A 27,008-nucleotide genomic window follows, 5' to 3' on the forward strand; every position below is an offset into this window, starting at 1 on the left:
CACTTGGACACAAGCATGCAGATTTGTTTGCCATAAAGTCCACTACAGAGTATTCCTACAGCCTCCCATTTTTATGCCTTTACCCAAGTGTGGGCACGTACCCCCAGGCCTCTCTGTTGAGGCCTTCTTGGATCCTTTCACCCTTCGATGTGAAATAATTTCCTTTTAGAAGAACTATGAAAAAGCGTAGGAGGGCTGTTCCTGCTTCCTCATTGCAAAGTGATTGCATTCAAGCCTGAGGTAAAGCAGGACACGATTTCTAAATCCATACCCCTCCAGCCTGGGTTTAAACAACACTCTTAACCCAATGGGCCATTTTCTGCAAGAAAGAGCCACAGCACACGGCTCAGATTATCTGACATAGATGAAACGCCAGTTGTGGTTACAGTCCTCCAAAATAGCTACTGGAGCAATGGAGCTTACAATGGGGAAAGGCAAAGAAAAAATCTGGGAGGAGCTAAAGGTGAAAAAAGATAATCTGGGAGGACCTAAGGAGGCAGAAGCTGCTGGGTGCCATAGCACGAGGCTAGAAGAGACAGAGGTGCTGCCACCAGCCAGGCTGCTCCCAAGCCAAACAGAGGAGCTAAAGTTACAGTGACTTTCACCCTTCACTGTTTGGTGGCCTTTGTTTCCAGCGAAGGTGTAGCCCCGATGAATTTAAGCATAGTGAGAATTGGCTGTTCTTACTGATTCCTCAAAGCTTTTTCTGGATCTCTTGGACTTTACAAGCCACAGGATGGAAATCGCTGGACAAAACCAGGTGAATAAGCAAAACAAGAGATTTCTTTGTGTTATTAGCAGCGCCACAAATGCTGTATGCCTGGTGACAAGGACTCAATCTAACAAAGGCAGTATGCTGTAAGCTATACGCACTAAGGAGCTCAGTCCCTACCAGCTACCTCAGTCCCCTAGACCTGAGGGAAGCAGAAACCAGTCACCACAGTTAAATCCTGAGGCGCCATCTCAGGTGCACAGACAGCTCAGGGGACGGGGAGCGCAAACCTCTGCCATCATTTTTAATGCCAGCCCCTGGGGAAGGAGAGGAGTACTTGCGAGCGCCCTGCAATTAAACCCTACAGCGTTCGCTGGTGTAGTTTCACCTGAGGGCATCCCAGAGTCGGTGGAAGAGTTCTGATTTCCATCGGGGTGTCGTTAACCCTCCCGGAGAGTGCTGGCGGGTGGCAGGGGCACACCGGTGCCGGGAGCGGCCGAGGAGGCATCCTGCCATCCTGACCCCAGCTCCTTGGGCCCGGTGACCGCCTCAACGAACCATAGCATCGTTTAGGTTGGGAAAGACATTTAAGGTCATCGAGCCCACCCCTTAACCTGGCACTGCCAAGTCCACCACTAAACCATGTCCCTAAGCATCACATCTACGCATCTTCTAAATACCTCCAGGGATGGTGACTCCACCACTTCCCTGGGCAGCCTGTTCCAGGGTTTGACAACCTTTCAGTGAAGAAATTTTCCCCAATATCCAATCTAAACCTTCCCTGGAACAACTCGAGGCCGTTTCCTCTCATCCTATCGCTTGTTATGTGGGAGAAGAGACTGACCCTCTCCTCGCCGTCACCGCTGCCCCTGGGCACAGTCGCGCTGTCGCGCCCTGTCGCGCCCTGTCGCGCCCTATCGCGCCCTGTCGCGCCCTATCGCCGCCCCCCCCGCCCTCCTCCCAGCCACCAGGGGGCGCTGCGCGCGCGCCTGACCCCTTGCGGCCCGCCCGGCGGCGCGGCCGTCCGGAAGTGACGTTAGTGTTTTGCTCCGCCATTTCCGTCGGCGGCGGAGGCGGCCATGGATATCCTGAAGCGGGAGATCAGCCGTAAGCGGCAGCAGCTGGAGGAGAAGGAGCTCGTAGGGGTGAGGGCGGCCGGGGTGGAGGCTCGGGGCGGGGGTGGAGCGGCGGGAACGGCCCGAGGGGGAGGCTCGGGGCGGGGGTGAGGCGGGATGGGGCCGGGGAGAGGGAGAGGAAGCGGCCTGGGAGAGGGGCTCGGGTGAGGGGATCCGGAGCTGCCCAGGGTGGGGGTTTGGGAGGGTCGGGGTCGGCTCGGGAGGGGCTCGGGGAAGAGGAGCGGCAGGGGCCCAGGCTGGGGTGAGGGAAGGAGTGAGGAGGAGTTTGGGGCTGGGGTCAGCGGAGCATTGGGGGCACGGAAGCAGCCTGGCTTCAGGGCCTTGCTGTGTGCCCCTGCCTTTTGGAGCTGGTTTAGTTATTTATTTCAGGCACCGAGGGATGAGAAAAGTCTGTGTCACCTTTGGTGAATGATGCGCAGATCCCTGTCCTCGCCACGGCTGCGTTCTGTTTGTAGCAGTAGTAGGGTCGCAGAGGTGCTGGGGTGTGCACGGGCCAAGGGTGTTAGCTTAAAAACACCCACAGTAAAGCATAGTGCTTTCGTGGATGTCTGAGTTTAGGTTTTGGTGTTAGTGGTTGAAGTGGGGAGCTGTGATCAGAGGCTGTTGTAGGTCAGGCAGGCAAAGTATGAAGAAAGAAGTAATAGTGCGTATTAATCAAGGGAAATGGTTCAGGGTGACCACAGTTGCCAGCTGTTGTGTGTGTGGAAGGTCTCGTCAAACACATTTCTACATAGGTGCACCAAGCAAGCTTACAAAATACTTTGTGTAAAGGTGGTTTCTCCAGCCTCCTTGATTTAGTGTGAAATAACATGTTTTGTATGGTTTATTTAAACAACTTCCCTGTACTCTACCCTGGGGCTTGTTGTGCACATCTGAACTGAAGCTTTACGCTAACGAATACCATGGTCTTACATGGCAAAGAATGTGTTGGTTTTTTTTAAAGTGCTGGTGAACATGTTGTACTTCTGAGTCTGCTTATACATATACTGCTGATTTTCAGAGGTGCTTCCAACTAGTTCCCTTTACATGACAATGTAGCCATCTCTATGAAAGGATGTGGCTGAATTCACCCAACCAAGCAAGGAAGTTTGAGCTGGTTTTGCCCAAGTATGCAAAACTGTAAACTGTTAACAGTTTTCCTCTCTTTTAGGGAAATAAGAAATATTTCAAACGCAGTGAATTAGCTAAAAAAGAGGAGGAGGCTTACTTTCAGAGATGTGGCTACAAGGTATGGTAATTGTTCTTTCAGGAATTTGTATGTTTACTTTTAAGTCTACATTTTATTATCAACAGTATAAATGTTTTTAATGATAATTGTTGTTTTTTGTTCAATCTGTTAATGTTATACATTAGCCTGTAAATGAGAAGCCACCTGGAGAGGTATGACTTTCCAAAACCATTTTCAATGCAGGGAAAGATGTGCATGATATACAGCTACTTAAGTTTGTGTTATGGTTTGGCTTTTATTTCTTTTGTTTATTTTTTTGTGGAAAGCATGAAGTGGCTTGGGATCAAAGCTTGTCTTCCTTTCTTTTTAAATTGTGCTGTTAGGCATGAACACTGGATCTGATATAGCCACCTTCCCCCCCCCCCCCCTCCCCCTTACTGGTAAAAAATGGATACATTCAGATAATTTTATCCATTCAAATAATTTTCACGGTCTTGTCAAAATGTCCAAAAGAAATCAGTATAGCGTGGATGCATATTAAAAAGATCTGCCAACTTTCATACTGTTTATATTTGTATTTGGGTTTTGGCCATCAAACATCCAGCATTGAAAGAGTGCAACAACAGCATTTATTTTCTTGCTGGTAAAATATTAGGAAACAATTGGTAACCTAGGGTGCATTTTGCAACAAATGAGTGATCTGGAAGGCTTTATCTGCCTTGTAATGGTGTCAGGGAAATGGTTTACTGAAATGGAAAGAATGTTGTTTTCTTTTACAAGTGTGTGTGTCTGCCTGCCTGCCTGATTATACGTGTATGGGAGGGGGTATGCATTCCCTTGTGGAAGGTGGAGGCTCGTAATCTTGTTTGCTGTTCCTGGGCACAAATAGGAGCTTTGTTTTCAATTGAACTTTACCTAGTTAGTGACTTATTCTGAAACCTTGATCTGTTTGTAGAATATTTGAACATCAGTGCCAAAATGATTCTTGGAACGTGCAGCGTATAGTCGTGAGAAAGTTTTCTGTGAATCCAGTCACTCTTCCAAGTGGAAAAGACTACATGATGCTTTTTGAGCATTAGCTTGAGTTCTTCAGAACCTTATATGGCAGTTAAAGTGCCATTACCTGTGCTGCTGCAGCACCAGTTTTGGTTTGAAATGTAACCCTGAGAATGGTTTTAAAATAAGTTGCTTCTTTAAATTTAGTACCTTTTTAGAGCCTCCCAGATTTCTGCATTTGATCTTTACTACATTAATAAGATGTAGAATATAGACTGATTTCTTTTTAAATTCAGGTGCGTTTTTGCTTTGCTTAGACTTAATAAGCTGTAATAATTTGACTTGCTTGAAAAAGAAAGCACTGAAACCAAAGTAACTGTGGTAAAGATATTGCTTGTAACTTGGCGTCCAGCTGACAGAACGGATCAAATCTTTTCCCCCCATGCTGCTGTCTCTTTATGATTTCAAGAATGTTTGTAAGTTAAAATTTGTACATATCCTTCTGCCATGGGAGTGTATTTCTTTTTACATATATATTTTATGTTTTTTTACACAGTCCTTCTGTATTTTCTGTCCCCTGTCAATTCCCCCTTTCCTGCATTGATGGAAGTTTTATTTTGCCCCTCCCTTTATGTGTGAAGCATTGATTTGATTGTCCTTCCCTTACTTGTTCCAAACACCTGTGGTTTTAGGATTGATTTCTGTGTTGGCTAGTACAGCACTGAATATAGATTTGTGGCCGAATCCTGTAGCTGGAGCCACAGGGGTGGATCCTTACATCCACATGGAGTCACACTGACACCGGAGTGCAAGACTGGCACATTGGCCTGAAAGAATAGAAAAACTTCTTTAAAAAAATCTGTTACGTTCTTCAGACTGATCAGCCTAAATACAGACTGGAAATGAAAATGTACTGCCCATGCATGGAGAATGCTACAGGGTGTGTAGGATTAAGTGGAGCATTTCACTCTTAGCAAGTATGGAAAGGAAATAAATTCTAGTAAGGAAACTAGGAAAAAACAAGATGTGAGTGAGTACTGGAAATGTTTCCTTATTATAGGAATATTACCGGCAGCAATCTTCTCATGCTGTCAGAAGTGTAAAATTTGAGCTTATAAAGGGAACTGTAGTTACATGACTGCTGTCTCAAAGTTACTTTGATCAAAGAGTTGTTTTGCATTATTAAAATACTGAGTAATGAAGAAGAAAAGGTCTGTTTGATTCAGGGACCTTCTTTTAGATTAAGAGGAGTTGTTAATGAGATCCTATCCCTATGAGGAGTTGTAGGTGTCTTTTTTTATTAAGCTGCAAGAAACTATGGCAATCTTGTTAGAAAGATGTGTTGCCTTAAACAAGCACCTATCAGGACCTGATAGAAGCCATGGATTGCTGCTAATTGTACTCAGCTTGCTGAAGCTGTAGGTAATAAACTTTTTAAGCTGACACTGCTACCAAAAGAGGCAGCCCCACTCTCTCCCTGCCCTTGGGTTTTCATTTCTGCCCTTGTGTTCATGCATGTGCTACGCCTGGTGAGCTAGATGAGGAGGTTTAGTGGGCTGGGAAGAGTACCTTTCTTTGTGTTTGCCAGATTATTTTCTGTTTGAATCATTTCTTCCATCTGGTTCATCACATAGTGATGCAAATGCTTTTGCATGGGTAAGGATGGAGCAGGGGCAGGAATCAAGAGGCAGAGGGTGGATTTGCTATTTTTGGCACCAGTGCTGACATCTGCCTGCTAAAGTGATTGCCAGACTTCAGCAATTGTCCTTTCCATTTGCTATAGACGCTGCTTCCTGCAAGATCCACAACTGTTAGTTAAATACTGGTACTTTTAAAAGCTTTTATTGTTCTGTGAAATTTAATTCTAGACAATAAAGACCATGAAACTAGAAGTTTATATTGTTGTATTACAATCTGTGTTCTAGAGTTCCTGTATCTTTACATTGCTGTCAATATATGGGTTTATTTCCTTTGGCCCATTAGTAATTATGTCTGTTGAATGTAGGTACAGCAACAAGAGGAGGAGGAGAAGCCACTGACTTCATCAAATCCAGTGCTGGAACTCGAACTGGCAGAAGAAAAGTTACCAATGACCCTTTCCAGACAGGAGGTAAAATCAATCATCGTAAATAGACTACTTGAGTTTACAACAAGTTCATCTGAAATTTCTTGTTAGGCCTGCTTTTTATAGTGAAGGTTTTTTTATTTATTTTATGGCAGTTTGTATAAAATAATAAGCCTCCATTTTTACAGTCAACAATGGTCATCTTTGCTCATCAAGGATCTGCTGTCCAATTGAATGCATAGGGAAGTACAGATAGGTAGAGCCTCTGTGCTATGGATTTGCACAGGTGTGCTATAAAATTTTACAGCTTTTTCAGATGACTTCTAGGATAGTACCCTGAATATCTGTATTATCCTTACATAATACTGAAGATGGCATGCTGGTTTTTTCCAAGATTTTTTTCCCCCAGCTTCTTTTCTTTATAGCTCATTGGTCTGAACCCGAATTTAGAAATCAAGTTTTGGAAGTTCACCTTGATTTCTAGAAGAAAAGGTCCTGAAGCCAGAGCAGCCAGTGTGTTCTTTGTCCCTTCTAAGGATAAAAATACCTATGTGAATGTGAGCTCACAAAGAGATCTGTACTCCAAAGCAGAAGACAAGCAGGAAGTACAGAATAAATTCCCATCTTGGAAGTACTGAAATTCACAGCTGAAATCATCCACGAATATCACATGACCCTTAATTTTGCAAGATACTTCTTGTTTTTTACAGGAATATATCACAGGACTTGTAATGTGGACTGTTGGTTTCACATTTGGTCTGTATGTCCTGTGTAATGTTCACTGTCTTACTGTTGATGTACTTGTGTGCATGTTTTGGTCGAGGTTTAGGTGTTGCTGTGCCAGCACTCTATCCACACCTGGTTTTGTGATACGTGTGCAAGTCAAATACTTGCCAACATACAGCAAGACACTTGAACTGAGTAAACGAACTAATGTCTCAATTTGTTTAGTTTCTTATTGTCCAACCAGTCTATTGCTATAAGGAAGTAGTGGCGTGAAATGAAGTGTAAGCCCTTCTCTTGATCACCAAAGTATTGCATGGTGATTCATGTATCAGTAAGCCTATTGCTTGGTACAGTACATGAATAATGATAAGTATAAAGAGATTTAGAAGCAATGCATGAGATGAGGAATCGGGAGAATAAAGTTCAGTTTTTGGCTCTGCCCGTGACACTGCAAATCAGCCAAGGGAGGATATTATGCCTCTGTTACATCTAGTTTTAAAGTAACTATCACATTATATTATGGGACTTAATATTTGCCAAATGCTTAAGGGTGAGAATTCTCAGGAAATCAGTCTTGCAGATGTGCTGGGACAACCTGCAGCCTAGTTAGGGAGTATTTTTATTGCCCTGGACAAGTAGGTGAGTGAGATTATCGTCAAGTTCCTTTGTGATTTTGAAAACAGTTTTTAAGCTCTGCCAGAGGGATGATTTTGTGTTTAAGCAAGTCAGAGCAGGTAGAAGTTAGACTATACTAAACAGCTTGGGATTTTATGCAAAATTTAGATTGGCAATATTTGGAATGACCTTTCACTGAAATACCGTGGGAATTTTATATTTAGGTTGTAAAGCGACTGGAACATTTTTCTACTCCTTAAAATATTGCCATTTCCTCTCCAGTCCAGCTCAGCTTGTTATTCTAAGCAAAGTAAATAAATCCATCCTTCTGGATTTTATTTTACTTCCTTTATGAGTTTGTGTAAGGGAATGCTTTGATTCTTTTCAGGTTATCAGGAGGTTACGAGAGAGAGGTGAGCCAATCAGACTGTTTGGAGAAACAGATTATGATGCGTTTCAGCGTCTGAGGAAGATAGAAATTCTTGCACCTGAAGTGAACAAGGTAAGATTGGCTAGCTATTAGTTAGTTACTTGTAGTGGGATTACCAATAAGGAGCCCTATAAAAGTTAACCAAAAATCAGTTTAAGTAACTGTTAATTTTCAGGAGGGAGGAGTAGTACAGAGCAAAGAGAAATATCTGCTCAGTCTCATTTATTGGCTTAGGAAGTATGTTAAATGTCATAGTTCTGTGCACAATTACAATTCCTTATGTTAGACAGTTCAACCCTAGAAACCTTCTAAGCCCTTTTCAGTTGAAAGAGGGACCTCCAGGTGGCAGTAATACCCCAGCCTCTGCTGTTACCTGCTTTTTAACCAGCAGAGAAGACAGTCATCTACTGTTAAAACTGTCCTGTGTTTGTGATTATATGCATCTCTGAGAAGGTACAGGTAAGTAAGAGGACTGCATACTGTCTTTCTGGTATGTAAATGATTTTTCAAATCCCTTGATTCCAGAGGTATAACTTATTATGGAAACTTCATTTTTCCTCCCTTCCCTTTAAAGTAGCCATCAAGTCAAAAAATGACTAAAAGATGTAGTTAACTGATTTACTCCTTTTGTCTTTAAGAATTGATCAGTTAAGTGAGGACGTGCAGTTGGGGTTTGTTTTGCATTCGCTGTTAATCAAATTTGCAACCCAGCTAAAAGAGTGACAGTTTGGATTTTCTTCCCTAATTTGTGGCAAACTGAATTGTTTGAAACATCTTTGCTGGGGCTGCCCAGAAGAGGAAAGCTTTTTCCTGTTCAAGTCTTTTAAAAAAATATAAACAGATCGATCTAAATGTTTATTAAAAAAAAAAAAAAGTTCTGCTAAGACAGCTTCCCCTCCAGTGACATCAACAACAATAGTAGGAGTATTAGGAAAGAGTGAGCTCATAAATAGGATTGTGTTGGATTTTGTTACATGTTTCGGTCGCTCCTGTTGCTCTATGTTGCTTAAAATGTAGACAGTTACTACAGCCAGTTTTTGGTTCAGACATATTTAGACTGCTAAATGATCAGTAAGAAACGCTGCAGACAGTCAAGCATGATGATGGAAGAGTGGAAATAACAGTCCATATCTACTCCCAGCGGAGTGGCTGAATTCATCTTAGGGTAAAAATGTCATGCTCCTTTATAGGGAGTGTGAGAAGTGGTGTGAGAAGCAGAAAAGGCCTTGGCTCTGCATGAGCACTGCTCAGCAGTAACTAAAACATCTCTGCATTATCAACACTGTTTTCAGCACAGATCCAAAACATAGCCCATAGCAGCTACTATGAAGAAAATTAATTCTATTGTAGCCAAAACCAGCACAAGCTTTATATTTTATGTCTCAAGAGTGCAAGCCCTCTAACTGTGTCTAAGCTGAGTTTCTTGTTCTGTTTAAAAGCAGCCCTTAACTTTATATATATGGTTTCAAACTGATTCTAATTTTTTTGAATTGCCTATTCTAGAGTAGGGGATTTTAAACACTTCATCTATATAAGACATTCTGCTATGTTTAAATCATTGGTAATAAAGGGAAAGTACATAAATGTTTTATGTGATAGTACTGAAGGAGTGTTGCTTACCTTATTTACAGCTTTTTCCAGGGTAGATGTGAAGACTTGTAGAGCTGATGGTGGTTATGGTCTGTTTTCTGTTTGGTTTGGGGTGGTTCAGTGCATTGCTTGGAGAAAATGTCTTGAAGGAATTCCTAGAAGTCGATTCAGTCCTCCATGCTTTTCTGGTGAAAATATGGTAAAAGGTCTTTTTCATAGGTATGAACATAGCAGAAGTTGATGCACCAGCTTTTTGTTAAGTGCTGAAGCAATCCAGAACTTGTTCTTTGCATTCAGTTTAAATTCAGACAACAAAGCTAAACCCTTATGCATGTTTTTACAGAATTTGGCTTTTCTTAAACAGAAGTTGGACGCCCACAGTGCCAGTACTGAACTGCTTTTATTAACTTGAGGTTTTTTTGTAAATTAGTCATTTCTTATCTTTTCTAGGGCCTGAGAAATGACCTGAAGGCTGCTTTGGATAAGATTGACCAGCAGTATCTGAACGAAATTGTAGGAGGCCAAGAAGCGGGAGACGATGACTCACAGAATGACTTGAAAGTCCACGAGGAGAATACTACTATTGAAGAATTAGAAGTATGTGATGGGTAGAATTTAATTAAGGGATTATAGATGTAGTATATTGTTGTGAGAAAGCTTCAGGATTGTTTACAGAAAGTTGTCTTGTTTTCAACATCTAACTTAGGCATTCTGAAGTATCCTTAAATAAGCTCTGTTAGGCAATTTAGGTTTCTAAGATTTGAGTTGCACCATAGGTGTCCACAGTAGACATGTGAAAACTCAAGTGGTCTTTGTTTACAACACCTCATCAAAAAGGGGGCAGGACTTGCCTGCAAGGAGAGTGATACAGTTAGGATTCCCTCTGCAGGGAGTTTGGAAGTAGAGAATTTAATAAAAATACATTACCTGGTCATAAATTCTAAAGCCTTTCCAATGAGTATTTGAGAGGGTAATAAGCTTAGTACCAATGAATTTTCCCTATACAAGAAAGATGGACTCTGAAAAATGGACACACAAAAAGAATGTTTGATATAAAAAAATCCAGGACCAAAAAAAAAAGTGGACGTCAAGTAGAGAGGTCGCAGGAAATACAAGAATTGCAGAGATGATGTGTCCTAGAAACTTCAATGCAAATGGCTACTATGTTCTGAAAGAATACTATGGTATTTGTGTAAGTGAATGTAGAATGAGTGCCATGAAACACATTCAGCACCTGGTATTTTAGGGTAATATTTTGAAAAGCGCATTAACTTCAGCTGAAGACTTTTACCCTTAATCTTCAAAATTCTTTGGAGGAGTTAATCTTCATAACATCCCTCCAAAAGTGTGTTTAAGAAATAATCTGATTTTATAACAGAAAGCCTAAACGAATACATTATTACTAGGAGATAGTCTTTGGGTTTTTTGTTAGGGTATCAGGGGTTCTGGTTTAAAATAACTGTAGTACCAGAATGGATACCGGTTGTAATGGGGCTGCATTTTATTCATCTGTTAGTTCTCAAAATATCCCCTTTTTGGGGTAGTAGGGCAGGCTTAGTTTGAGCCATGAAAGTAATCTTTTTCTGAAAAGTTTGAAAACACTGCAGTCTTAATTTTATCCTACTTTAACTGCATTCCCTTGAGCATAAAGGCTTACACTGAATTGGGTTCCAAATCTAGGAGATTTTTTTAAAATAAAACTCCCTTTGAAAATGTGAGGACAATGGAAATAGATTATAAATCCAACTATACCTACTGGAAAATATTTCTAAAGTTGCTGTTAGTATTAACAGTTTTAAGGTTTTGGCAGGAACCTAGAGTATTGGTGTATACTACTAGGTTTTTTTGGTGGTGTTTTTGGTTTTTTTGAGGTTTGTTCCCTCAATTTCACAGTTACAATTAAATGAAATGGTAAAAAGCCCCAGTACGTCAGAGAATTGGAATAGTTTAATGAAATAACTAGGTTAATTGATGGCTTTGGGGATCTCAAAAGATGCAGTGCACCCACAGTTCCCCTTAATACAGTGGTGTCAGACAGCTGCTGGTTATGCCAATAATTTAGTAGTTAATGAATGAAAAAGTACTGTTGCGTTGACTTTTCAGAAATAATCATATTGGCTTTTTGACTTAAATGTTTTTAATAGATTAATGAATCTCAGTAGCATATATAGCTGTTTCATTGCATTTTCTGACTAGTGTTGGATTACTGGTGGAGTTTACTACAGTTCACGATGCAGTGAATCAGGCTCTGCTGTGGTGGTGGTGGCAAACTTCTAGGCAATGTGGAAATAATTGCCTTTTTTGTCCTGTTCTAGGCTTTGGGAGAATCCTTAGGACGGGGTGATGATCACTATGATATGGACATCATAACGAAATTTTTGAAGGTAACAAACTCTAATAGATTAATTATTCTGTAGCTGTGTAATTTTTTTTTTCTATCATGCAGATACATTTTTGTGAATAGAAGGGACGATTTCAGTTGCTTGGAGAGAAAAACTCAGACATTGTGCTTAAGATGTGGGATTTTTCAAATGCTTCACACTCCACAGCCTTGATTAGTTACAATAGTGACTTCTTCTAGGCCTGGGAAAGAGCTGTTGGGAGAGCAGCATTCTTCAAAATCTGGTCCTACTTTTCCAGAGAAAATAAATATGGTTTTGATTTCTGTATGGTAATTGAGGCAGTTGTATGTAGTTGCTTCTCTGTACTACTATGGCATTAAAAACTTCCGAGGAGCCCCCATCTCCTTCTCCAGGAACAGTGCAAGCTGAAATGAAATGTCACTTGGTTCTCTTATGTGAAATAAAAGAATTTTAAAGGAAGTCTGCTGGCTTTGCTCAGGAAACAGATTCAAGTGGACGCTAGAAAACTGTTTCCTTTTTTCCTGGCAAGAAGCCTGGATTGCCTCTCATTTGAGATGGTCCATGTGTAACTATTGTGATGATCAGAAGTCACAGCAAGAGTTGAAGCTTTCACTTGTGGATATCAGATATGTTGGCATTTTAATATAGTTTGGGTGGGACAGTCAGACAAAGAAAGCTGAAAAATTGTTTTCCAGGTGGAGAGAAGGTACATTTGACATGTTTGCTTTCTGTTGTGTTGAATTTTCACTGTGATTTTTACTGTTCTTTGTGCTCTTTCTCAAAAGTTACCCTGAAACATCAGCATTCTACTTGGATTTCTGCTCTTCTTATGTATCCCTCCTCCTTCCCAGCACTGATACCTACACTGTTGTTTCCTTGTACGTGATTTTTTTTATACATGCTCCTCCTTTGCCCGTGTGTTTTTGTGATAGGGTTGTTCACATCCCTCCTTGCCTATCCCTCTGAAAGAGGATTCTTGCCTTTTAATTCAGATTTCTCCAAAAAACTCATTTTGCCTTGATGGCTTAAACTGCTGTTCCCATCTGTTTTGCCATGTTTGTCACTAGATGGCACTATGACATAACTTTGCTTGTTCCTTGTAGTTTCTTCTTGGAGTTTGGGCTAAGGAGCTGAATGCCAGAGAAGACTACGTGAAACGGGGAGTACAGGGGAAGCTGAACAGTGCCACTCAAAAGCAGACAGAATCGTACCTGAGGCCACTCTTCAGAAAACTTCGGAAAAGGGTGAATCACTTTTAAATGTCACTATCCTGTAAGAATTATTTTAACTTCTGCTTTCAAAGTACCCAGTGATTAGTGCCCTTTCCTAGGGTAATGTTATCTTCACTGAAGAAGAGAGTATAAGTGAGTTGGTCAGAGTTTCTGTGTCTAGAGCCCATGACTCCCAGTTCTGACCTTTTTGTCTTGATGAGTGAATTCTTCTGCCTACCCGCTGCTTTTCCAGGTGTTGCTTGATGTATCACCTGTTCACTAGGTTGCAAACATGATGGAGAATTGGGATTGTATTTTGCACTTTGCCACTAGCTACTATGTGTAACCACTTAACCTCTCTTGCTTCTCAGATTCTTTATCTAAATAACAAAGATGTTTTCCATTGTTAAAGTCCTCAAGCTAGGGTAGGTGCTAAACTTTGTATAAATGCTGAGTATGATGATTTTCCTGAGCTGCTATTCTGAAGTAAAGATGTCTTTTTTTTTTTTTTCCTCCTTCTTCTCCTGTAGACACTTCCTGCTGACATCAAAGAATCAATAACAGATATTATTAAATTCATGCTGCAAAGAGAATATGTGAAGGTATGTTTGTTTGCGCTCTTCCAGCATGTTCAGGCTGTCTGGTTCCAATAGATTGAGTTTATTACTTCAACATTTCCTATTTTTTTGCATTTTGAAGATACATAGCTGGAAATACACACAACGTATATTCAAAAAAAAATTGCAACATGGTTGTTAAAGGTTAGGCTCCAGGTAGTGTTTGATCCACAGCCTGTCAGAAGATCTTTTGAGGTTGGTGAAGCTGCAGAGCTTTGCAAGCACAGATAGAATTTTTCTCAGAGATGGTTATATTAAGTTGCAGAGGAATCCTGTATGGGTAACCTGATATTGTAAGGTTAAATGAAGGTATTGAATTAATAGTAATAGGGTGTTGATTAATTAATTAGGAATTAATTGAGGTGAACTGAATTATTGAATATGAGACACTGTCCCTTTCTTTGGCTATGCTCACTTTAGCTGCCCTGGTAAGGTTGAGGTAAGTTAATGAAAAGTTTTTTGGACAAAGTCTGCTTACTGGAGGAGGCAGAAGTACTTTGGCACACAAGATCAAAGGCAGTGTTAGGTTTTGTGTGTAGCTGCCTTCAGAAGTGGAACTGAAATACTGATAGCATTTGCTTAAGCAGCTTGTGTATGCAGAGGAAATTGAGCTGTGTTTTGCCTTTAAATCTAGTATTTCTTATTGTTCTTGTGAGGACTTGGGATAATTTGTCAAGAAAGCAAGCAAACCTGCTTTTGTTATTGAAAAACCGTTAGAAGGCCTAAGACAAGTTCAATCCAAATCATTTGACAATAGAACTAAACATGCGGGATGTATGATAGTGGGGGTTTGTTTTGGGGCTTTTTTTTTTCTTTTGGTCAGCATCATTATGCTGAAATTCCCTTTCCGATGCCTTCCCAAAACAAGCAGTGAGTGTGCGGGAATGTGGCATATCTCATGGGTTAATCAGCTGTGCTCCTCTCTCCAGGAGGTGCTTGGCTTTATGTAAACTTCACAGGCTGATTTGGGGAGGGGTTGAGTACATATTTGGAAGTTTTGGGGTTTTTTTTAGTTAGGCTAATGTGCCTTATGCTTTTAAAGATACTCATATCCTTTTCCATTTTGCTTCTTAAGAGTCTTCTCTATTTCTGCCTGCTGTTGTCTTCTGTGCTTTTTTTGCTTTGTGCAGCCTAGTGAGTACTACTGTCAGCCACAAATTCTTACCGCTTTGTTAGATGAAATGTTCGAAAGATTTAAATTTCGAAATCAACATCTGATAGTAAGCAAATGCTAGAATGCAAGTTGTCCAGTCAACCTTAATTAACCCTGTTGTGACAGTCCTGGAAGGGTCTTTAATTGCATGTTCATGTACTATGTTTCATCACAAAACTATATTTAAGTCAGCAAGTAGACACTTGACTAAGACTGTTCAGACTCGGCGTCATGTAGGAGAAGACTAAGTCCTGTCCCTTCTTCAGGTTTACTCCCAGCTCTGTCTGTGACCCCCTGCCTCGTTCATTATTCACCTCTCGGTTTGCTCAGTGCCAATTGGGAAGAAGCTGCACCCACTGGTCATGATTGCTACTTCTCATTGTTTAGTCTCTAAATGGGAGATGATAAATGAACTCCTTATCAGTGAGTCTTGTAGCTGCTTGCTAACAGCGGCGGAATGTCCTGCTCCAAGTCCTTTTTGAAGCTGCTTCTTTAATCACATGTATGTGTCTGTCCCTCTCGCTTCCTGGTTCTCAGTTGTCATGGCTTTTTTAAGCTCTGTACTTCTCTTTCTCCCTTTCTTTCTACTCATTTTCCCGTCAAGTGTTATCCTTGTTCTTCCCCAGGGATGTTGTCTGCTACAGCTTTAAGTTATGAAATGGCGTCTGCTATCTTGATCAGGAAATTTCAGACTCATTTACTGCTGCTACTGTTCTGTTCATAAACACTGCTACAAATATGATTATTTACCCCAGTTTTGTAGAGAGCTGGTTCTCAGCCTCTTTGGAAGCTCGCTTCTCTCCCCGAGAGCTGTCAGGCCGCAGTGTACTCCTGTGTACTGGGTGACCTCAGTTCTGCACATGCAGTGTGGGCCTGCAGTGGGTTGCGCTTACAGCCAGGCTCCCTGTTCTAGTCTGCAACCAAAACAAGCAAGGGTGTTGAAGGTGATTATAGCAGAAGAGCTTATGGGAACCTGAGAAAGCTGAGGTGAAAGTAGTCCCAGCAATATTTAGTTTTAGTCAATATTAGACTGCCTTATCGAGTGCTTTCTTTCATCACCCTATAGGTGAAGTCCATAGTCCTTGCTTCCTTCAGAGTTCAGCATAAACATGAATCGTGTTAGGAAGGTGTGTTGTAAAATTGGTTAATATTGTGCAATGAAACCTGATTTGGAGAGACTGGAATATGTGGTCGTGTTGTATCCGGCAATGCAAAAATGCTCAGCTCTCTGATGCCCTTTCTGTTTTGCTAAGTGTGCATGCACTGTATTCCTTCAGGCAAACGATGCCTATCTTCAGATGGCTATTGGAAATGCTCCCTGGCCTATTGGTGTCACTATGGTTGGCATCCACGCTCGAACAGGTCGTGAAAAGATTTTCTCCAAGCACGTAGCCCACGTTCTCAACGATGAAACTCAAAGGAAGTATATTCAGGTAATGTTAGCTTTGGAAATCCCAACAGATTTGCTTTTGAAGTTAGGGGATCTTTGAGGAATGACTGGGTTCATAGTTACAGGTGATGTGCTAAAAAGGTCCTACAAATGGACAGTTGGCTTAGTTTGGGTCCAGCATAACATCCATTTACTAGGTAGCTCATCCTGGACCTGAAGGCTCTTCAGTGCTGGGCTAGGAACGGAGTCTGATGGGTTTTTCTATGTCTTGACTATTGTGATCCTGTATGAGCACCAAAGCAGCTGTGAAGACGCGCTTTATTGTCCTGAGTTCCTTCACTGTTTGACTCCTGGTTTTAACATCACATGTGGAATTTTATACCATGAAATACAGTCCTTCTGACTATTTCTGCAACTAGATAAATTCATTCATTTTCTCCAAATGTGTTTCTTTAACAGTGTGGGCTCAAAATTCCAGGTCCAATTCCTCCTATGCATATTCATACTCATGTCATGGACTTCTGTTGTTTGTGGAATTAATAGCAGTAGTTTTTCCTCTCCGATATTTCAGCGTAATGGCTGGATGGGTCTGAGGAAACAAGTCTTCTCTCCTTGTATTTTTAAATGTATTTGCTTCTTGCCAGTTGCATTTTCATTGAGATAAAGACCTTCTGGCTTAACTCTGAAGTCTCCAGAGCAGCATCGTGGCGTTCAGAGCTGCCGGCAGGATCTTGCTGCTGTGGCAGAAGGGCTCCTGTTGCTTTTCAACTTGTGCAGATGTCTGCAAGCGGATTGCTTGTAAAATGCAGCTTCTTCTACCTTGAGTCTCTTTGTATTAGGGCTACAAGTATAACCTTTGGTTTCTTTTCAGCTGTAGTTTTTAATATCATAACCTGTCAAAAATATCATCATGAAGTCAGAGGGAGCTCTGGACACTTACAGAGCCAACAAATTAAATTTGACCAATTCTTTTGTAAGGTGAAAATCATCATGTGGACTACACATCTTCAGAGACAGGCTCCAGTTAGTGTAATACTTGCTTGGGAGTATTTAATGGATTAAATAGCTTATATTAAACCAAACAGTTCTGTTGTTAGTCTGTGTTAAAAAAGGAATTTGAACTCTGAAGGAAGATTGTTGTGGGCTTCAACGTGGCCATAATGCTTCTTCTCCAGCTTTGGTGAATAATTGGCCGTCTGTGTCCATTTGCCACTCTTTTAGCAGAAAGGTCTCTACTCTGTAGTGTTGCTTGATCTCTCTTAGCCTGCCCTTTGGAAGATATGGTGTATATGCATTCCTCACTTTGTCCCTTATCTGCTTTTGGGGTTACATCTGTTGGTCAAGGAAACTTTTGTGTTCATCTTCCCACTGTGAATTTCATATCTGTGCTTCTGAATTACACAACTTACTGAAGCACAAAGACAGAGTTGGCTTTAAACATGTATGTGTTGGTTTTAAATATCAGGTCTTGTTTAGCTAGTCTGGTTCAAACTGGAGCATGGAATATTATGTGCTCTCAGCAGTCACATCAAGCTAACATGTTTCTGATTTACAACAAACCTGGGATTGTAACATCCCAAACAAGAAGTCATTATGGTGCTAGGGCATATTTTCCAGACTTGCCTGCATTGAGAAGGCCAAAGCATCCTCTGCTGAATCATTTTTCCCTTCAGTGAGGAGCCGTCTTCCATGATGAGCGTCTTAATGACAGGCACATGACTCTGCCATCTTGCAGTACAATATCACTGCTAAATTACCATACCACCACAGCAGTTTTGTTTCTTCTTTGTTAGACTTTTATGCTTGACTTGACTGAAACCCTGTGATTATTTTCTTTCATGTTGTTTTTTTCGCAATCGATGCCTTCAAAGAACAGAAGAGAAAAGTTGAAAAGTTGACATGCTGCCTTTCTTCTTGATTACTTCTTCAGTTTGCCTCCATGGGGTAGGTCAGGTGTGGTGCCACCATGGGGAGGAATGACATCTCTCCTCCAGAGAAATTGTTTGGTGGTTCTTGTAGCTGTGCAGCTTGTTTTGATGTCAGAAATTGCTTTTTGCTCTATAAAATTACTTTTAATATTCAGGTTTCTTTAAAATATCTTTTATTGTGATAGCGTTGTTTTCTCCCATGGTGGCGAAGAGGGATTAAAGCATTGCTGTGATCCTTTGCTATGAATCTGTCATGAGGGATTGAAACTGTGGTCTTTTTGGTTATGCAGGCTCCTCTAATATTGGAGATAACTTGGCACTTTGCAGACAGAAAGATTCATAAAACTTCAAAACTGGAAAAACAACCAAATAGAAAAAACCAACCCCAAAATAGCAACTGTTTGTCTTGAATTCTTGTTAAGCTTAAAAATACTGTAGACTCTTAAGTTTGTTTGACAGCTGCAGTTTTATTACAAAATTGTCCTTGTTTTGTTAATTCCTAGGGGCTGAAGAGGCTCATGACCATTTGCCAGAAGCACTTCCCAACAGACCCATCGAAATGTGTGGAGTACAACGCTTTATGAGGCTCTGCAGTGTCCAAGGCGTGACTCATATTTTGATCTCCAAGACCCAGAAAGGATTGAAGAGACAGAGTTTGTACTTTACCACCAAGAGGAACCTAGGGTGGGCTTTGCGGAAAAGCATAAAGCAGCAGATTTTCTACAGTTTCCTTTTTACAGGCCATGTTTATTTAGATTTCTTTTTAAATCTATCCAATATACAGCAAAGAGAGGGGGGTGCAGTTTAAAGAGGGTATGACCAGGACAATGATCAGGGGACAATGAGTGTGACCCTTGCTTTTATTTCAATTTGTTATTCAGGGAACCGTATGGACTGAACTGTTTTCCCATATTGTAGAGCTTTAGGTGAGACTCAGCCCTGCAAGGAGCGTATGTGGAGTTTTTTGGCTGCTTTCCCATTGGAGACTGATGTGGGGAGATGATTAGAGGGAAGCAGTTGAATCTGAATCTTGGTTATTTCTGTAAATATGAAGACTTTAATGGCTAATCTTTCATGTGGTATTTATCAGGAGGATTAAAAAAAAAAAGTTTATGTATTTGAAAAATACAGCCAGCCTCATTGCAAAGAGTTTTTGATCTTGAATGCATCTGATTTGGCTGCTTTTTTTTTTAACGACAGTTTCAATATAAACCTTCTGGGCTTGGGGGAAGTAATCGTATGGCTCTTGAGGCTTTCAAATCCCATTTTTATACATCTGGAGAAAATTTCAGTCTGCTGGGCATTGCAGAGAAAATAATTAGGACCTCCCATGACCACAGACAGTAATTCTTGCAGCCACAAATCTTTACCGTTGCACATCTTGATTGGGAATGGCGAAGAAACTCACAGAAATGATGATGTCTAATTCTGCATTAACAATGAAATATTGAAACTTTGTTAGTGGTGCAGGATGAAAGTCTTAGGCTGAAATAATGTGCTTTCTTTAATTACAAGAACAGCAGTACCCCTGCAACACTACTAACGGGTTCTTCTCTTAAGGAGGCCTTTCTAGAACCTACAGTGAAGCTCCAGACAAGCCGCTGATCGTTGCAGTGGCTGCTAATAACCGCCACTACCCACGTTTGCGAGAATGCCGCCCTCGCGTCTGTCTGGCCCCACAGATCCCGCAGAGCCGGTACAGAGCGCACTCCTCTGCCCCTGGAGAAGCCTCTTGTGTGGAGTCAGTGGAGCGGGGAGGCTCTGGTCCTGGCTGCCGGGGTTGGATTCAGGCAGGTATTTGAGTCTGGCATCCCACTACCATGATGCAGCAGGCCATCTGATAGATGTGGCACTCGTGAGCTGTGGACCTGTAACCGTTGAGCTGCTACAGCCATAGAGCTGGTACAGTGTGAGCAGAACCGCTTCCTGAAGAAATGCGTCAATGTTCAAGTGTATTGGTTTGTCTGAGTCCTCACCTCGACTGGAAGTGCAGAGCAGGAACCGGTGCCCTCTTCTGAAGGAGTTACCCGTCTCCGTGGGTATTTACAGTGTGCCGTGGCACAGTGAGACATGGTGCTGGGGGATTTGTGCTGGCAGTGAGCTCGGAGAAGTATCTTGAGGAACTTCAGGTTCTTCTGGAGACTCTCTGGATTCTGAAGCGCCTCTTTGGACACAGGAGTTTTTCAGTCTGGAATGTCTGGCCCCAGAGAAAATGTCAAGAGCTTAAATGGTGAAGTAGTACTAAAAATGAGGCTGACGAGACCTAACTGGCAGTTGGGGGAGGGGCCTGTGGGGAATAGACAGGGATTTGTGGGGAGAAACTGGGCAGATGTCAAGAGCACGGAAGAGTTTCATTAACAGTGGTGTCTGGTGATTTTTTTGTGCAGTGCTCTATACAGATATTCTTCAGAGGCATTATTACAACAGGAAACATTTATAACACCGCAACTTTATCCCTCTCCCCACCCAGCTGGTTTCCTGAGCTGTTTCTAAATCTTCGCCCTGACCTTAGTTTTGAACTCTTTAAATAATTGAGGGACAATATTGTCCCTCATCTAGAAGGGCTATTATTTCCCTGGAAAGTGCAGCAAGTGAGTAACCAGGGGATGGTTTAAGGAGCGCAGTAACATCTGCTTTAGAGGGAACTGGATTCCTCAGGGCATCTGTAATAGTATTAGATAGATTTTTCCCTCCCACTTTAGAACTTATTATTGAGGAGAGTTTTAATGGTACCCTGAGTACCGGTTTGAGTGGGGATGCGCCTCCTGTAGGGACATGAATTTGGGGTTGGAATGTTTTAGTCTGATCAGGTTTTAAAGAACGTAATTTAAGCAATGTGCCTCTTTGCTGACAGTCCCTGAAATACAGCCGCCTTGCTTGAATGAATCCCATGACGGAAGAACTTTATCCCCTTGCAATTCATGGAATGGCGCTGCACGGGGAACCGAGGAACTGAAAAGTACTTTCTCACGGCATATCTGTGTAAGAGTTTCCAGCTGTCCGGCACGTGAGAGCCAGCTTCGGTCCTCGGGAGATCGCAAGCTGGGGGGGACACTGTTACGGCAGCTGCTTTTCATCATCGATTGGAGGCTCTTTGCAGCTGGATGGCCCCAAATTACAGCTACCAGACCGTGATCAAATAGTTAATAATGCCTTTTAGCCAAAAAAATCCAAAACCCACCCGAGTCTAGTTTAGGGACAGTGGGTGTGGCGCAGCTGTCATGCTGCTTGACAGTTTTTGTGGGGAGGGTATGTTTCAGTTTAGTGATTTAGACTTTTTCCTCTGGGCTTCTCCAGATGTTTATTTCTGATAATTCTTGCGTTGGGCGGAAATAATTCCTCTGAATCCAAAGACTCGTAGCCTTGGGATGAAGTCATGCGTTCCCCATAGCGATGTCTGGAGTGGTTTTTGGACTCCAGTGCCCCTGGTCACCGTTTGTTGTGAGGCTGTGCGAGGTGATGCTCTCAAAATATGTGACATCTGCCTTACATGGGTGCTGTCGTGCCCGATGGTAGTTAAATGCCTTTAATTCCTCATTTGCTATTTGTCTATACTGCTGGAAAGGCTCTTAGGGTAGATGTATGTGAGAGGAATTTATTTTGCTTGAGAACCTGGGTTCCCCTCCTGCTAGCTGCTGTTACTGTCTCCATTGTAGATCCAGTCTTGCCCAAAGAATGGACCATGGTTGAGATGTAAATGGCTTCACCCCTCGGGGGGGAGAGCACCCCCCAACTCCCAGCCCCGGGGATGGGTACGTGGTGCCCTCCACGAAGGCTGGCGCAGGGCTGTTGGTGCCGGTGTGGGATCTGGAGCGGGCTGTTGGCTCCTGATGTGTTGTAGAGGTTGAAGAGGTGCCTGCAGCAGTATCGGAGCCACTGGCAATAAATCCGAGCCAAAGTCCCAGAGTTAGGGGGACGGCTGAAAAACTTCACCGTTGCCGTTTTGTCCCATGCCAAACACTTTTGGGGATTTACTGCGCAAGATTGTCCCCCACGCAGCGATGCTGGGTGATGGTGGGGGTGGCCGCCTGGCTCTGGGTTGGTGCTACTGGTGGTTCCCTCTGGTTTGGGCTGGGCGGGGGTGGGGTGGGGTGGGTGTGGATTGGGTAGATGATACGATGCCCAGGTGGAAAGGAGCTCCCTGGACAGTGGGATTAAATGGGAAGAATGGGAAGCAACAGTGCTGGGTGCTGAGAAGTGTGGACAGGTCCCACGGGGAGAGCGCGTGGCTGTTCCAAACTGCCGGCCGTTGTGGAGGGGCTGTGGGGGGTCAACCGCTGCCCACGGGGGGGGGGGATGTGGTGATAGTAAGCGGCATTCCTAACCCCGGGCTGCCGGGGAAGGCCCCTCCTGAGCTAAAGCAGTGTCTGTCGGGGTGGGTTCTTGATGCTGCCGCCTTGGCAACAGAGATTAAACCAGGGACACGGGGGTTTCTTCAGGATTTAACCCGAGGAGCAGGCGGGGTGAGTGTGCTGGTCCTCAGGCCTGCCCTACAGACCTTGGTATCGCTGCAAAGGGCCTCCTGGCTCCTTAGCAGCCTACTTGTATAAGCGAGCGTTGATTCTAGTTACTTCAGGTTGTGTGTGCTAGAAATAAATATTATTTTCCTCCCGGAAACTCCGGCCAGCCGCGTGCACATCTGGACCGAGCGTCTGGCAGAGGTGGTGGTGCGGTTGCCAGGGTAAGGATGCCCCAGGCCCTCCTGTGCCCTCCTGGAAAGACCACTGCAAGGTTTCAATTTGAAAATGCTTTAATAAGGAAGTGTTGACAACACCGTTTTGCAAAATGTAAAGGTAACTATACAAATTCTTAATACAAAAAGAATAAATTAAAAGCAGATCTTTTTTAATTCTGCAACTTTTTCTACAACATACATATTTTTTCCTTGATTACAGTTGAACAGAATCCAGTAAAATCATTTTCCATGCTCTAAAATCAATTTCAGGAGAGACCTAATTTTTTTCTTTTTTTTTTCTTTTTTTTAAACTAGAGAGTCCATTTTACACAACTTGTAATAAAACTATTGACATTAATATATATGTAAAACTTTACATCTAGTTAACTAAGCAGTAACTGGTCATCTGATAGCACCTGAATGGGGATCGGCTATGCCTGAAACTAAAACTAATACAGAGTGAAAACAAATTGGACTGTTTCAACATTTTCAACACTCGACTGCATATAATATCATTTAAAAATAAACCCTGCCTCCCGGCGCGGCCCGGTGCACAGACCGTACACCCGGCTCCTGCCTGAACAGAGGGAGCGCCGGACACGTAGACTACAAACGCAATTGTGGCTTTATGTCAGATGGAGCCTTGAAAAATAAAAAAAGTAAAGGAGGGGTTAAGTTGGTAGTCAAGTGCTTGTATATAATAGCTATGTATATACCCCTCATGTTATACTTAAATATGTTAATCTCCTATGATTAACATTTTATGTACATTTGTGTTTAATTGAATTGAGCTAAACAGTAAAACCTGTTTTACTTAATCTGTCTTTACTACCAGACTGGCTGCTCACGTGTGCCTTGATTGCAAAACAGAAAAGCAGAACACAAAGCAAAACTCAATCTGTTTCTAGAAGGCTTTTTTTCTACTCGAGCCTGTCTGCAATTCAGGCTAACCAATTTTTTTTTTTTTTTTTTTTTTTTTTTCTTGAAGTCAGGGCTGCCACCTTTTAACCTTTGCTGCAAAACTGCAGATCTGGTCTTGGAGGAATTAACGTTTCTTCCTGTAGTGCCCAGAGGCCTCATAGTGCCGCTGTTGTTGAATTCTTTTTAATTAAAAGAAGGTACACAGAAAAAAAAAAAACAAAACAAACAATCCAAAACCACTTACCATGGAAATTAAAAAGAAAACAGACAGTTGCTCAGAGCCCCTAAAAATCTGTGGGCTAAATTACTTGTCACTGCTTAATTTGGTCCTTATTTAATCCTTTCACTTTAGCTACCAAATCTTATCAGTGAATGTCACTAATCGGTACTATCTCTTATCCAGCTAAAAATCCAATTAGGAGCTTGAAATAATTCCCATGTTAAAGACCGCAAAGCACAAGAAGATGGTGAAAAAAGCATTTTGCACATCCAGATACAGGGTGCAATCTCACCGCTGTCTGTTCTTCCAGCAAGCGGTTACGAGGCTTCAATTGCTGTCGAAGGGGGTTGTACTCCTGTAGTGATTCCTTGTGGAGGTCCAGAAGCACGAGGCTTGCATGGCTTCCTTTAAAAAACCCTTGCCAGCATAAAAAAGTGTGTGCCTTTTTTTTTTTTTTTTTCTTCAAGAGGGATAATTTATGCCTCGTGTGAACATGGAAGGGTTTCCCTCCTGGCTCTGCCGTGGATTTCCCTGGACAAAGAGCAGCCTTTCTGCCCATGGCTGTCCTCATCTCTGCAAGGCCACCTCCCCTGCCTTAAGGGTGATGCGGGACAGCAGCACACCAGGCAAGCGCAGAGAACGGAAGCAAACATTTCTAATAAGCGTTGCAGAAAGGTATTCGCATGAGCAGCTTGTGTTAATTGTCAGAAACCCCATAATCTTTCCAAGCCTAACGACGAAGAACCCATTCTCTTTTAATGCCTGGAATGCAGTTTTCCAGCAATCTTAATGCAAAAAGGTGTGGCAGCCCCCCAAGTCGTGGTGTTTAATTTTAAACGTTTTGCCCTACTTTGTCTGGTAGACGCTATTGTTATTCTTGGAACACACACACGCACACACACTCGCACTTTTTTCTTTTTTTTCTTAAACTAAAGCTAACTTCAGTTTCTGCTTTTCACAAAGTAAACCCCTCCAGCCGTTTCTTTTAATGCCTTTCCCATAGGAAATCATCATTTGCACGCACAAACGGGGGAAGGCCGGGTACCTCCCCCCATCTAGTGGCAATAAAAACAGCATAGCACCGCAATGAAGACTAGACGTGCCAGCTTCAACATCCACCTAGATTGTGCACTTGTTCGTTACAAAAGTGTCTTTGAGGCCTTTTAAAGTTCCATGGCTTGACATGTATAAAGCATTGCTCAAAAGTATATGTAAACTTGCAGCTCCTTCCATGACGCTCTTGTACAATTCCTTTTGGTATCAGCAGGCAGCTCTCGCTTGTGTCCAACACCTAATTTAGTTGCTTCTCTTTCTTGTGGTCGCTTCTTGCAATGGGAAAATTTGCCTAGTCTGCTGGTTGTTCAACCCCACTGCGGAGCTTTTCCTCTTCCCGACAGACCGGTTCTCCCACACAGCAGTACACGGGGTGACGAGCCCTTTGCTACACTGGTGCTAAAGGAGGGAAGATGAGTGGAAGAGATATGTTAATGGAGCTTTACCGTGTCACTTAGATTGCGATGTGCTTTCCCTTTGATTTCATGTTAACGCTTTGTGCAGAAATTGATTGGAATTTATTGGCCATATTGGTTTGTAGAAATGGTTTTTTTTGGCAATTTTTATCTTCATCAGAGCACTAAAAAACAACCAACGCAACCCCAACCTCTCTAGGTATTGGTGTGCAACCTGTGCCAGCCACAGAGATGCTGTGAGTAGCAGTACTTGCCTCCACTTTAGATAATGCCTTTGTAAACCTTGTTTGTCCAGTTTAATAGTAGCTTGTAGACAGCAATGCTGTGATACCAGCCCAGACCTCCAGTGTGGCTTCAGCACATTGGGTTATTTTACTTCCATATAGGTGGGCTCAAAGCGAAGAAGGAAGTGCCGTTTTACAGGAGGTGGTCGTGTCTGCCATCGAGTTAAATGAGAGCGATGTTCTTGTAGCTAGCACTTGCTGAGCAAACTCATCCTGCCGATGTTGGTGTGGCGATCTTTGGCAGTGCAGGTCTGATTGTAAGACTCTGACACATTCTCGAAGTGATGGGATTTTACTGTTTCATAACAGATGCACTTTCAGGACTACGAGATCCATTTTTCAGCCTTTGTCCCATTTTACACCCCCCACCCCCCCCTTAAACTAATGCTCTGTTGGCTTCAGATCGCACGTCATGGAAATCTTACTGCTGTTACATGCTGCAGAACAGTAAGATTTGATGTAAGCCTTGAAGGGCTTCCGTCGTTTCAAAGGAAAATCTATTGCCGACTGACTATTAAGATGGCTGCTCATCTGTACCCGCTGCCCTGCAGGCCGTGGGAGGGATGTGCACCAGTCTGGCAATGGGATGCGCTGCGGTCCGTCGCTGTCGTGGTGGATGTCTCAGGGCCAGTGTTCTGTAAATGTCGTCTTGAATTGCATCGTGAGAAAAGTGCTTAGAGTTGAAGCTGGTGCTGGGTGACAGTGCATCTGGGTAAGGCAAATGAGAGGCAGTGAGGTGATCTCAGAATGGCATTGATGTGATTTAACTTGAGGTCAGGGGTTCACACTAGAGTCCCAGGCTTGGCTTTTTCCTGCCCATACCACTGGACATCTGCTAATTCTGGATAGAGGGGAGAATCCAGGAAACAGCTATCGTTGTAGCTCCTGCAGGAGAAAGGAAACTTTGTTAGGACAACGAGGGCTCCTGGAAAGTTCAGCCATGGGCGTAAAACATCATATTACAGGTGGGAAGGAATGCAGGATATTCGCAGACCCCACTGCATCCTGCAGGTACCCCCAGAGCTGACATTTGGGCTGGGCTCAGCACGCAGGACCCGGCTTTGACCCAGTTTGCTCTTGCCCGGCAGTCCCATTCGCCCCAGTAACCCGCCTGGTGCGAGGAGGCAGGAGAGAGCCGAGGTCCAGCAGCCTCTCTGCAGCCAGGATGCCCCAAGTTTTGGATGCCAGAATAGCAATGGGCAGAACTGCTGCGCTTTCAGCCCACTGCTGGTGGGATGTGCTACAAGAGAGCAGAGCAGCTGCTGGAGGGTGAGAGCTTGCGGCCAACCCCCACCGGCTGTGTCCATCCCACCACCCGTGGTACCGCAGCTGCCTCCGC

At 42.8% G+C, this 27,008-nt stretch overlaps 2 protein-coding genes across 10 annotated transcripts in view; one reads left to right on the forward strand and one right to left on the reverse strand.

Annotated features, from left to right (window-relative positions):
* Positions 1-1,759: 1,759 nt before the first annotated feature.
* PRPF18 (pre-mRNA processing factor 18) lies at positions 1,760-19,264 on the forward strand. 4 transcript variants are annotated; one of them, XM_049814107.1, is made up of 11 exons: positions 1,760-1,857; positions 2,999-3,076; positions 3,202-3,228; positions 6,018-6,122; positions 7,807-7,920; positions 9,889-10,035; positions 11,754-11,822; positions 12,905-13,045; positions 13,543-13,614; positions 16,060-16,215; positions 18,604-19,264. In XM_049814107.1, exons 1-11 carry the CDS (start codon positions 1,792-1,794, stop codon positions 18,682-18,684), a joined length of 1,056 nt encoding a protein of 351 aa, XP_049670064.1. In that variant the 5' UTR covers positions 1,760-1,791; the 3' UTR covers positions 18,685-19,264. The 4 variants fall into 4 exon arrangements, with proteins under 4 accessions (XP_049670064.1, XP_049670065.1, XP_049670066.1 ...); XM_049814108.1 differs by lacking the exon at positions 3,202-3,228 and having other exon boundaries at positions 1,768-1,857; XM_049814109.1 differs by lacking the exon at positions 3,202-3,228 and having other exon boundaries at positions 1,796-1,857; positions 2,983-3,076.
* Positions 19,265-23,907: 4,643 nt separating this feature from the next.
* FRMD4A (FERM domain containing 4A) overlaps positions 23,908-27,008 on the reverse strand; it is a 384,064-nt gene continuing 380,963 nt past the window's right edge. For 5 of the 6 annotated variants that reach the window (XM_049814079.1, XM_049814080.1, XM_049814081.1 and 2 more), the window contains one exon: positions 23,908-26,554. In XM_049814079.1, the coding sequence (XP_049670036.1) occupies positions 26,452-26,554 (103 nt within the window). In that variant the 3' untranslated portion in view covers positions 23,908-26,451. The remainder of the gene's footprint in view (positions 26,555-27,008) is intronic. The other variant, XM_049814078.1, reaches the window with a different exon arrangement.

This window comes from Accipiter gentilis, chromosome 11 (genome assembly GCF_929443795.1).
Source record: "Accipiter gentilis chromosome 11, bAccGen1.1, whole genome shotgun sequence".
Lineage (NCBI taxonomy): Eukaryota > Metazoa > Chordata > Aves > Accipitriformes > Accipitridae > Astur > Astur gentilis.